This window comes from Nomascus leucogenys, chromosome 4, assembly GCF_006542625.1.
Source record: "Nomascus leucogenys isolate Asia chromosome 4, Asia_NLE_v1, whole genome shotgun sequence".
Classification (NCBI taxonomy): Eukaryota; Metazoa; Chordata; class Mammalia; order Primates; family Hylobatidae; genus Nomascus; species Nomascus leucogenys.
The window spans coordinates 29,408,883-29,419,891 of record NC_044384.1 but is presented as its reverse complement, the minus strand read 5'-3'; the positions used below and the strand labels follow the sequence as shown (position 1 = coordinate 29,419,891).

Sequence of the window (11,009 nt, the reverse complement as noted above, 5' to 3'; positions counted from 1 at the left end):
CACAGCGGATACCGACAGCTGCAAGGAAGCTGCTTCGCGCCTGCGCACTCCCTGGCCCCGCAGGCGCTCTCCTCTCCCACTTCTTGCTCGGGTCTATCCTGTGCTCGCGGGTCCCTCCGAACATCAACCCCAGGGCGGTCGTGTCCCGCTCCCTCCTCCCTGCCGAACAGCTGCGGGAGCGCGCGGGGCGGGGAAAGGGGCGGTGCCGCACCGCAGGTAAACTGAGGCACGCGGGAGGGCGCGCCCCTGCAGAAGGCGGATCCCCATCGTGGGACTTGTGGGGAAAAAGCGGGGCCTGGCGTCCACAGCGGACGACAGCTCTGGGTGGGAGACAGGAGCATGTGTGGGCGGTGTCACCACACTGAATGCGCGCTGCGTGGACCCTCTGCCTGTGCAAGGCTGGAAATGTGGGTCCCTGGGCTCTCCCGGGGTGCAGGCGCCCCCCATCTTATCCAGAAGTCTGGAACAGTTGCAACCGCAGCAATGTGAAGACAGCTTCCTTGGTTTCTTCAAAATTTTATTAACAAAACCCAGGGAGAGGAGGCAAGGATGAGTGGACTCCGCAGCCCCACCAGGCACTGAACATGTCGACAGGGACAAACCCTCTGATAAAGGCAGATGGGCGGTCAACCGGTGGATGGGCACAGGGAGAACCGGAGAAACAGATGAGTGGAGGAACGGACACACGGGCACCGGGCGGCTCCCCCATCTGGAATGCAGGGTGTGAGGGGTCCGGGACAGGAGGCTCAGCGGTCGGCACTGGAGCGCAGGTCGGTAGTGAGGGGATCGTGCTGGATCGTCTGGTGCAGCATCAGGGCCAGCAATCCCGCGCGGTTTGTCATGGCTGTGCGCACATTGCGCTCCTGCTCAAACAGCTCGTCCAGCTTGTACCACTGCCAAGGGAGCGGCAGGAGTCCTAAGCAGGAACACCTGCAGCCCCGCCTGCCCTCGGCCACGTCCGACATGGAAACCTACCACATGCAGCACCGAAACCGCACAGAAACCTACCACACGCACGCGCTCCAAGTCCACTTCCGCACGCCGCAGCTTCTCCCAGCAGTAATGGCGATTGCACTGGCGCTTGGGCAGGCGGCAGAAGTCACCCGTGAGCTCAAAGACATCACGTACAAGGGGGCACCCGCATACCTCGTCAGCTGGCACCTGCAAGGAGGCCGGGTTGGGGGGATGAATAGCGGTGATAAGGGAGAATAGGAATGGGGGCTCAAGGAGGGAGAAGGAAAAGAATGGAGGGTTCAGGGAACGGTGAGGAGGCATGGGAAAGGAGGAATGGAGGGTGAAGCAGCAGGGAAGGTGAGAGGAAAAAGTGAAGGAAAGGTGAGGTGAGGAAGGAAGGGATGAATGTGGGACAGCGAGGCAGGGAGGAGGGGCAAAATGGGAGGAGCTGAGGGAAAACCTTACTTTGGGGTCCCGTGAGTGCTCGGGGCACAGCACCTGGAGCCGCTTACAGTATGTTTTGCTCTGAGGATTATACACATCACAGAAGAGTCGTGTGGCCCTGGGGGTTTGGAGTAGAGAGGGTAGTAGAGGGAGGGAAGGGAGGTCCACCTGTCCTTGCTGGTGCCCATATTCTGCTCCAGCTCCACACACATCGCACTTCTGACCCCCGCCTTAACCCCCCACCTCTCACTCTGCGTGGCACCCTCACTTACCCTTCAATGCGTGTGGGGTACATGGACCCAAAGGACGTCTGGCTCTCATACTGGAGGGATGAGCACAAATGGAGGGAACTGTGGATGTGTGCTGCATGCCCTCCCAAGACACCACCCAGACAACAAATCTGTCCCCCACTGGCCCACTGATGTTCCCACATGGTCCGCCCCCTCAGTCTGACACCCCAACCTTGGCATAGCAGCGCTCCATGTGGCGCAAGGCAACACGTGGGTTGATGGGGTGCCCACAGGAAACACAGAAGATCTGCAGGTCTGTGTCATCACTGTCACCCTCGTTGCTCTGCATGGAGTGGAAGGAACAATAAGGCTGGGAAGGACAAAGTACCGGCCCTGCCCTGTTGGCGCCCCTGCTTGCTCACCTCCTCATCCTCGCGCACAGCCTGCTGCTTGGCACGTTGAATGATGGCCTCAAGCTCATGGAATCGGCGTTCCATTTCCTGAAGGCGAGTGCGGGCACTCTGCTGCTCTCGGCGAATGCGTTCGAGCAGCTTCTTGCCATGCTCTTCAGCAATGCAAGGGCTCTGCTGCCACTGCTGGATGCGCTGGGGGAGGATCTCATAGATGCGGCTGCAGGGAAGGTAGCAAGCAACAGAATGAGTGAGGTGATCAGTAAGTGAGGATGGCAAAATAGATGCAGATGGCAAAAGGAGAAGTAAATAGGTGACTGGCGGAATGGTGGCTGGATGGACACAAGGGCAGATGGGTGGGTAGGTGGATAGGTGAGTGGGTAGTGGCTATGTGGTGACTGAATGGTGGATAACTGATTGGTAGACATACAGAAGGCTGTGGTCAGGCCCTACCATGCACTTCCTGACTCCCTTGAACCCCTCAGGAATGACTCACTTGGCTGCCAGCTTCATGCCACAATCATCTGAGCAATACTTGGAGCTGGGCTGGGCGGCGCGCACACAGCCGGGCCCCAGGCACTGGGGCAGCGACGCAGGGTCCTTGGCATCAGCCCTCTCTGGGTGTTTCCATTTATCCTTGTGCTTCTGCTTCTGCCGATGCCGCCTGTATCGCTCCTCCTTCTGTTGAGCAAGACAGGTCAGGTCAGGGTGGAGTCAAAGTCAGCCCCAGACCCCAGACCCCTGCTCCATTCTAGCCCTTTCTGGCTCTTGCCCCATTCAGCCTCTGACCTCTGCCTCTCCCTCAACCCCACCCTCTGCCTTTCCACATCCATTTTACCCTCTCCATCACCTTCTTCTCAGACTTCTTCTCCCGACGCTTCACATGCTTCACTTTCACTGCCCTCTTCCGCAGCGCGGGGTCCAGGAATGGGGACTCTTCTGTGTCGCTCATCCAGGGCTGCAAGCAGGGCATGCACTGACCCACCTGCCCCGCTCATGACAACCCCACCACCTACTCATGTCCCATATCAGCCTTCCATACCCTCTGTCTCCTCATTAGGGATACTCTCTGCTTCTGTAACCTCCACCCTTCCACCAGTGGATGCTCCTGTCTGCTCACCAGGCCGTGGTCATCAAAGGCCCCTGCACAGAAGTCCTGATACAGGTCAGGATCCAGAGGTAGGTCCTCATCTGAGAGTGGCTCAGGCGTGGCTGTAGCCTCAGGAGGCTCCTTGACTGCTGATGACGCCACTGCCCCCTCATCTTCACGGATGCGCCCTAACTTCTGTGATGGCTGTGGCTGCTGTTGGGTGGGCAGTGGCCGGCGGGGCCTTGGCAGGGACTCTGAGGGCGTCACTGGTGAGAGCTGCGGGGCAGAATCTCAGGACTGGCCCTGACTGCCCTGCCCGCATGCCCCACCCCACCCTGGGGGGCTGGACTCACCGAGGAAGGGAAGTACTTGTACGATTCCTGTGCCGGCAGGAGGAAGGCCCAGGTCAGCCCCAGGTGGATGGAGGGCGGCCTTGCCCTAGCCCTACCCACCTGGCCTGGCCTTACCTCCCCAGACTCACCTCCCCGCTACCCCTCATTGCCAGGAATGCTCAGCCCTGGCTGATCTGTACTGACATGCATGACCACCCGGAAACACCTGGCCCCACTCTGTCTACCCAGGGTTGGTGGGGGTGTTCTGCCAGCCCAGCATACAAGGTCATGCCCCATTCATCTGGACATGACAGGCCCCTTCCCACCTGTCTAGATACAGTCAGGCCCAATCCCACCTGGCTTATCCATGCCTAGACTTGACTAACCATGCATGGACCCACCAGCTCTCCCACACCTGACCCCACCCAGCTCTGTCCGTGCTCACCCGGGCCCGCAGCTGGCACTGGCGCAGCCGGCACTTCTGCCGGATCTTGTTGGGGCCCCCAAACTTCTTCATGTCCCGACAGAAGTCACAGTGACCACAGTCCTCAGTGCGCCGACATGCCTCACACTCACCACACATGCGGGCTGACCGTTTGATCTGCTGCTGCTGCTGTTGGTGATGCTGGAGGAGGGGGCCCAGAACAGAAATCATGGACCCAGGCAGGGCTGAAACGCAATCACTTTACACATCCACTCACTTTATGCAGCCACTCACCTGGCTGGGTGTGGCCACCAAGGGCTGAGGAGAGGATTTGTGGGGCGAAGCAGAGCCCCGAGCAAGCATGGCCCCAACCCCTGTCCCTGACCCTGCCCGGCGCTGCAGGTCTGGATCGGGGACAGGCCTCTTGCGCCCTCCACCCTCATCCCGGGGCTCACTGCTGTCCCGCTCATTGCCATCCCGATCCCGTGACTTCTTGTGCCGATAGCGAATCTCTAGTTTGGGGTCTTTCTCTGTGGGGCAGAGAGTAGGGCCAAAGTGAGTGAGCACTGGACGGTATGAATGGTCCCAAAACCTCTTTCTTCCTCTTCGCTCCCTTACTGTCCCACCCACCTACTCTGCACCCCTGTCCAGGGCAGAGCTGCCTCTTCCCATGGGATCTTCTATTACCACTCACAATGGAGCCCCCATTCCAGCTCACCACAGACGTGTATCACTTAATCCCCATGATTCCCCATTGTGGCTCCTCCTCCTCCCTTGAAGCCCCACCTGCCTTCCCTGTCCATCCATGGCCCTCACCTCTGCACTCCCGACAGTACCACTCACGGATGGCCTTGGCCATCTTCTCAGTGATCCGGATGCAGTCCCCATGGAACCACTCATTGCAGTTGTCACACCCACTGCAGAGGATGGGGCAGGTGGTGGAGATGTGAGGGGCACGGCCCATCGGCCTCACCCCACCCTGCCAGTGTCAGCCCCGCCTATCTCTCCCGGGCTCACATCATGAAGCAGTTGATGTCCGGTTTGCGGCAGATGCAGTAGATGGGCGCATTCTCCCCATTCTCCGACTTGCTGTCCTCCCCGGCATCTGGAGGCTCTGGGTCTGAACCATCTCCCTCCTGCGGGGCACCCCCATTACGGATCCTTAAACAGCCCCCACCGTGGCGGCTCATCCCCCCATTACAGCTCCACCATGGTCAGCAGGGATCGCCACTCTGCCTGCAGATTTCACATCGGGGCCCCCAAAAAACCTTTCCATCACAGTCCCCACTGACCACCATCCCTTCCTCTGTCATCCTATTACTCTGCTCCATGCTTCCCATCACGCACCCACCCACACCCGCTCCCTGCGTCCACACTCGCTAATGGGTCATGGCGACCCTCCATCGTGGCGCCTCACAGACCCCGCGTAACTCACTGCGGACTTCCCATGGCGGTTCTCCACGCACCCCTCCCTGTTTACCTCATAGACCCACCTGGCACCCGCACCCACCCCCAGTCGCGGCTGTCCACGGATACCTGGACACGGACTCCTCGTCACGGCTCACTACAGACCACCCAATGTGACTCCTTACAACCCCCTTATCCCTCTGCCCAAAGAACCCCCGATCATGGTTTCCCACGGAACTGCAACACGGAGTGCCCACTAAACTTCTATTAAGGAGCCCCCCACCGCGGCTCACCATAGAACTCCCAGATGGTTCATCATTCTGCCCATAGACTCCCGCCGTTCAGTCCACAGACTCCGGTTATGGTTCACCACAGACCCCTGAGTCGGCCGACAGACCCCACTGTTGCCAACCGACCGACCTCCACCGGCGAACCCCTCCCTGGACCCGGTACTCACCATATCTCCGCTCCCGGCGCACTCCCTCACGACCCCCGCCAGCGACCCGCGAACCTTCACAGACCGCTCAGCGGTGTCCCAGGCGGTTGCAAAGGCGCCCACAACTACTTCCGCTTCTAGTCACGCCTCCCAGGCAGCGTACTCCTATTGCGCAGGCCCCGTGCGTCGTCTCCGCCTCAAACCAGTAGGTCGCCCGCCTAGAGCCCCGAAGACCCCTCAGGCGCCGCCATCTTGATTATCGTATCCGTATGGTGGCCTAATCCATACGTTCACCGGGAACATGGCCGCGCTCACATTGTGGCTTTCCCGAGGGCGCCGCCACCTTGTCAGTAGAGTCCGTACGGCGGCTGCTTGTACGGCCTCGACGTACAGGCAACATGGCTGCACCTACTGCGTGACTTCCTCATAGATGCCGTCATCTTGGAATCTGATTCCGTACGTGGGTCGAATTCCGTACGTTCCTAGGCGACACATGGCGGCGACCTAATTGCGGATTCTTCGAGGGCGCCGCCATCTTGGTAGTTGATTCCGTACATTGGCCGCTTGTCAGGCAGAGAGGTTCACAGGTACAGCGGCCGCTTTCGAAGCACTACCTGGATCAAGTTGTATTCATTCCTCCATTCAGTCTCTTTCCCCTTCCACATGTATTAATGGGGCAGGCTGTGTGCCTTGCGGGGCGGAGGAAACCTGTTCCTCTGTCGTCTCGGACTTCACCTGCCACCACTCTTTCCGGCTCTTACTCTTCCCACTTGTCATTCTTCTGCCAGGCCTGGCACGGTTCGGCTTCTATTTATTTTATTTTTATTTAAAAACAATTCTTAAACTAATATCAAATCTTATTTTAGTTCTATACGCTGCACAATAAGCCTAAGCACAATTTACTTCTCCATTTCTTTATTGTTTAGCATTTAGAACATTTTCAAATATTATTCTAAATAAAGTTGCAATGAATATTCTTAAACATAGATCTGTATGCTCATCCCTGATTATTTCTTGTGAAATGTGATATACAAATTTACAAATATACGAATGTGATATACCAGGTGTCACTCTGGTTAACAGCTGTCAGATGGAACCGGGAAGCCATTCTTTTTTATTTTTATTTATTTATTTACTTATTTTTTGAGACGGAGTTTCGCTCTTGTTGCCCAGGCTGGAGGGCAATGGCGCGATCCCCGCTCACTGCAACCTCCGCCTCCCGGGTTCAAGCGATTATCCTGCCTCAGCCTTCCGAGTAGCTGGGATTACAGGCATGCACCACCATGCCCGGCTAATTTTTTTGTATTTTTAGTAGAGACGGGGTTTCACCATGTTGGCCAGGACGGTCTGGATCTCCCGACACCTCAGGTGATCTGCCCGCCTCGGCCTCCCAAAGTGCTGGGATTACAGGCGTGAACCACCGCGTCCGGCCCTCCTGGAAGGCATTCTATGGACTCCCTGCAAACTTGCAAAAAGGAAAACAAACAAACCAAAACTAAAACACAACAGGAACTTGCCTCGAACCCTTGAATTGGTCCAAACTGCAATGACCACACCATTCTGGAAACCAACTATATTTTACCAGCGCTGCGTCTCCTGAACAACAACCAAGGAACTATGGACTGGTGCTAGCCAGCCGCCTCCACCAATAATAATTTCTTTAAAAGAAGTTGTGTAATCACCCTTAGCTTCCTTTTTCTTTTTCTTAAAAACTCCTTCTCCCCTTCCTATCTTTGGAGTACAATTTGACTTCGAGCTGAATCTGTGTCCCCTGAATTGCAGTTCCTTAATGCCCCAATAAACTCCTGCATTGCAGCTTGGTCTCTTGCCTCTTCTTAGTTGACTCTCCTTAGAGATAAAATTCTAAAAGTAGAATTACTTTGTAATTGGCTATAAATATTGTAAGACATGTTCAAATTTATAGGAGGCCATTGCTTTGGACAGAGCTCTGGCTCTAGGCCCCACCAAAATGGAGTCACTCACGCTGAAGTTCCATGCCACCAAGCCAAAACTAAATTGTTCATCTGACCTTCCAAGAAATGAGGAGAAGGAGACAGAATAATACCTAAATCCCCATACAAGCCACTTTTAGCTTGAAAGTCCCCTTTGCTTTAACCTTTATAAAAAAGCAACCTGAAGCAATCTGATGTTAACCAGCTTTAAAAAAAAAATTGTTCTTTTTCCTTGCTCCCACCTTACAAAATTCACTGCTCTGCTATTTCCCAGGAGAAGCTCTCATTCTATTTTGTATAATGGGATCTGCCTCAATTCATGAATTGCAAGTAAAAGCCATTATATCTATAACTAAATTTGTTGCAATTTTGTCTTTCGATGGTTGATACATGTATTTCTACAAGCAGTGTATGAAGGTTCCTGTATCAGAGCCTTATTAGGTTGTTAGATTAGTGCGAACTTTTGTTGTTGTTGTTGTTGAGACGGAGTCTCGCTCTGTCACCTAGGCTGGAGTGGAGCGGGCAATCTCGGCTCACTGCAACCTCCGCCTCCTGGATTCAAACAGTTCTCCTGCCTCAGCCTCCCGAGTAGCTGGGATTACAGGCGCATGCCACCACACCCGGCTAATTGTATTTTTAGTAGAGATGGGGTTTCACCATGTTGGCCAGTCTGGTCTTGAACTCCTGACTTCAAGAGATCCACCCCACTTTGGCTTCCCAAAGTGCTGAGATTACAGGCATGAGCCCCTGCGCCTGGCCAGTGCAAACTTGTAAATTCATCACCCCGTCAGTAAAAAACTGTCAGCATTCACAGCCATTTTATAAATACTACACATTACCACACTAATATAGTGCAAAAATCAGAAAGTACATAAAATACATATTTAAAGGGATGAGATAAAAATAAATATAAACATCTCTCATATTTTCTCAAATCCCGAGCACCATCTGAGATGCTGCCCTTGAGGAGCTCCCAGTTTACACCATTAGTGCTCACTCTGATCTGTGTGCAGTCTGGTATGGACATGATGAAGCAAATAAAGATTAGTATTTTGTCAAATAGTAAATTTTTTGTAAGTCTAGCTTGATGATGATGGTAATAGTCATAATTTTAAAAACCTATTTGGTTAGTGGTTGATAATTCGCAAGATACTTTTGCACATGATAGTTTATCTGATCCTAATTGCCTTATACAGTGAATGGAGCAGGAGCCTTATTGTCCCCACTCTGCAGTGAAAGCAATTGAGACTCAGGGAGCCTAAGTCCCTTGCCAGGTCACCCAGCCAGTAATAATGGATCTGATATTAATAGTAAAATCTTCCTACTGTGAGTGTTGGGCTGTGGGCTGGAATCGGCATAGACTCAGGGAACCCCCAGGATGAGAGAAGCTAGATTAAAAAGTTCATGAGGAAAGCACAGAATGGAGCAGATTCTGAAAGCTAAGGGTCACAGTGGACCTGAGTTCAGGAAATGGATCAGAAGTCCAGGGGATCAGACACCAGGAATCAGGATTAGGATCTTAGGCAGGAGAACAAACAACACAGAATGAGAAACTAAGTACAGGATCTCAGCACAAGGTGGGTATCACAGGAAAGGGAAAGGAGAGCCCAACTCTACTAAAGATTCCTGGGAGGGGGACGGAAGTCTTCCAGACACTTCTTGCAAACAGCAAGGATGACATAAATATCTGAAATTCAATGACAAAATCATGCTTAGCACTCCAATTCTAATTTGCCAGCAAGCACAGACAAAATCAGTACTGGAATTATTCGCTGAGGAATATACAGTTTTGCTTTCTGAAGTTTTAGTTACCCATGGTCAACCATGGTCTGAAAATATTAAGTAAAGAATTCGAGAGGGCTGGGCACAGTGGTTCATGCTGGTAATCCCAGCACTTTGGGAGGCCGAGGAGGGAGGGTCCCTTGAGCCCAGTAGTTTGAAACCAACCTGGGCAACATAGCAAGATCTTGTTTCTACAAATTATAAAAACATTTAGGCCGGGCGCAGTGGCTCACGCCTGTAATCCCAACACTTTGGGAGGCTGAGGCGGGCGGATTACCAGGTCAGGAGATTGAGACCATCCTGGCTAACACGGTGAAACCCCGTCTCTATTAAAAAATACAAAAAATTAGCTGAGTGTGGTGGTGGGCGCCTGTAGTCCCAGCTACTCAGGAGGCTGAAGCAGGAGAATGGCATGAACCCAGCAGGCGGAGCTTGCAGTGAGCTGAGATCGTGCCACTGCACTCCAGCCTGGGTGACAGAGCGAGACTCTGTCTCAAAAAAAAAAAAAAAAAATTTAGCCGGGCATGGTGGCACGTGCCTGTGGTCCCAGCTATGCAGGAGGCTGAGGCAGGAGGATTGCTTGAGCTTGGGCTGTCCAGGCTGCAGTGAGCCATGACTGCATCACTGAACTCCAGTCTGGATGACAGAGCAAGTTCCTGTTGCAAAAAAGAAAAAAGAAAGAAAGAAAATTCCAGAAATAAACAATTCATAAGTTTTAATTACCATGCCATTCTGAGTATTGTGATGAAATCTCACACCGTGCCATTCCATCCCATCTGGGATGTAGATTATCCCTTTATCCAGCATATCCACCTGTTCGGTTTAGTTGAATTCTGTTTTTTGGACCAGTCTGAAAATCATTCTATTATAATGACTATTAAATTCATTTACCGACATTGATATAATATTCAAATAAACTCAAAATTGGCTTAAAAAAATCAGGGCTCAAGGTATCTATATATGCCTAGACTCAGTGTGGATTAGGTAGGGCAGGGCTGGGGTGGGGAGAGAGCAGAGGAGTGTAGCAGAGGGCTAGGTCCCATTGAGTTAGAACTGGGAAGTGACTATGCCATATCACAATGGTCTAAAACAGTATGAAAAACAGACTGCGGCCCTCTAATCTTTCTGGCATTTTGTGAATGCGGGAGGCAGGGACTGGGTCAAGACTGGACCTTGGGCAAGAATCAAAGCAGGTACTCACTCTCCAAATGGACATAGGGGCTGAGAGCAGGAACCAAGCCTAGAAGTCATTCAAGTGCAGGTGAATTGAATAAGGAGCAGGGAGGAGCCAGGATGGGGGACGGTGGTACTGGCAACCACTTTGGCCCAGGAGAGAGAGTGGACTTGAGAATCAGCAAAAGCAGCAGCCAGTGGGAGGGATATATTTAGAGCCTGGGCCATTCTGTGCAGCATCCCTAGTCTGGAAAGAACCCAGACTCTGAATGGAAAGGAACTATTGTAGGTCTCTCATGAGGTTGATGTCCATTCAGGCACAAATTCAGGCAGAATTTGCTGAAACATGCCAGAAAAATAAGACCGAGGGATTCA

At 53.1% G+C, this 11,009-nt stretch overlaps 1 protein-coding gene across 6 annotated transcripts; it reads right to left on the bottom strand.

Moving 5' to 3' along the window:
- Window positions 1-499: 499 nt before the first annotated feature.
- On the bottom strand, window positions 500-6,474 carry CXXC1 (CXXC finger protein 1). Of its 6 annotated transcripts, none has more exons than XM_003267509.3 (15): window positions 5,749-6,474; window positions 4,902-5,020; window positions 4,701-4,801; window positions 4,179-4,414; window positions 3,906-4,085; window positions 3,482-3,508; window positions 3,159-3,404; window positions 2,877-2,996; window positions 2,535-2,719; window positions 2,051-2,258; window positions 1,861-1,971; window positions 1,671-1,720; window positions 1,420-1,516; window positions 1,009-1,161; window positions 500-893 (listed from the first exon to the last, which is right to left on the bottom strand). In XM_003267509.3, exons 1-15 carry the CDS (start codon window positions 5,749-5,751, stop codon window positions 747-749), a joined length of 1,983 nt encoding a protein of 660 aa, XP_003267557.1. In that variant the 5' UTR covers window positions 5,752-6,474; the 3' UTR covers window positions 500-746. The 6 variants fall into 6 exon arrangements, with proteins under 6 accessions (XP_003267557.1, XP_012361794.1, XP_030666284.1 ...); XM_012506340.2 differs by having other exon boundaries at window positions 2,889-2,996; XM_030810424.1 differs by adding an exon at window positions 5,585-5,670 and having other exon boundaries at window positions 1,009-1,516; window positions 5,749-6,249.
- Window positions 6,475-11,009: the final 4,535 nt, after the last annotated feature.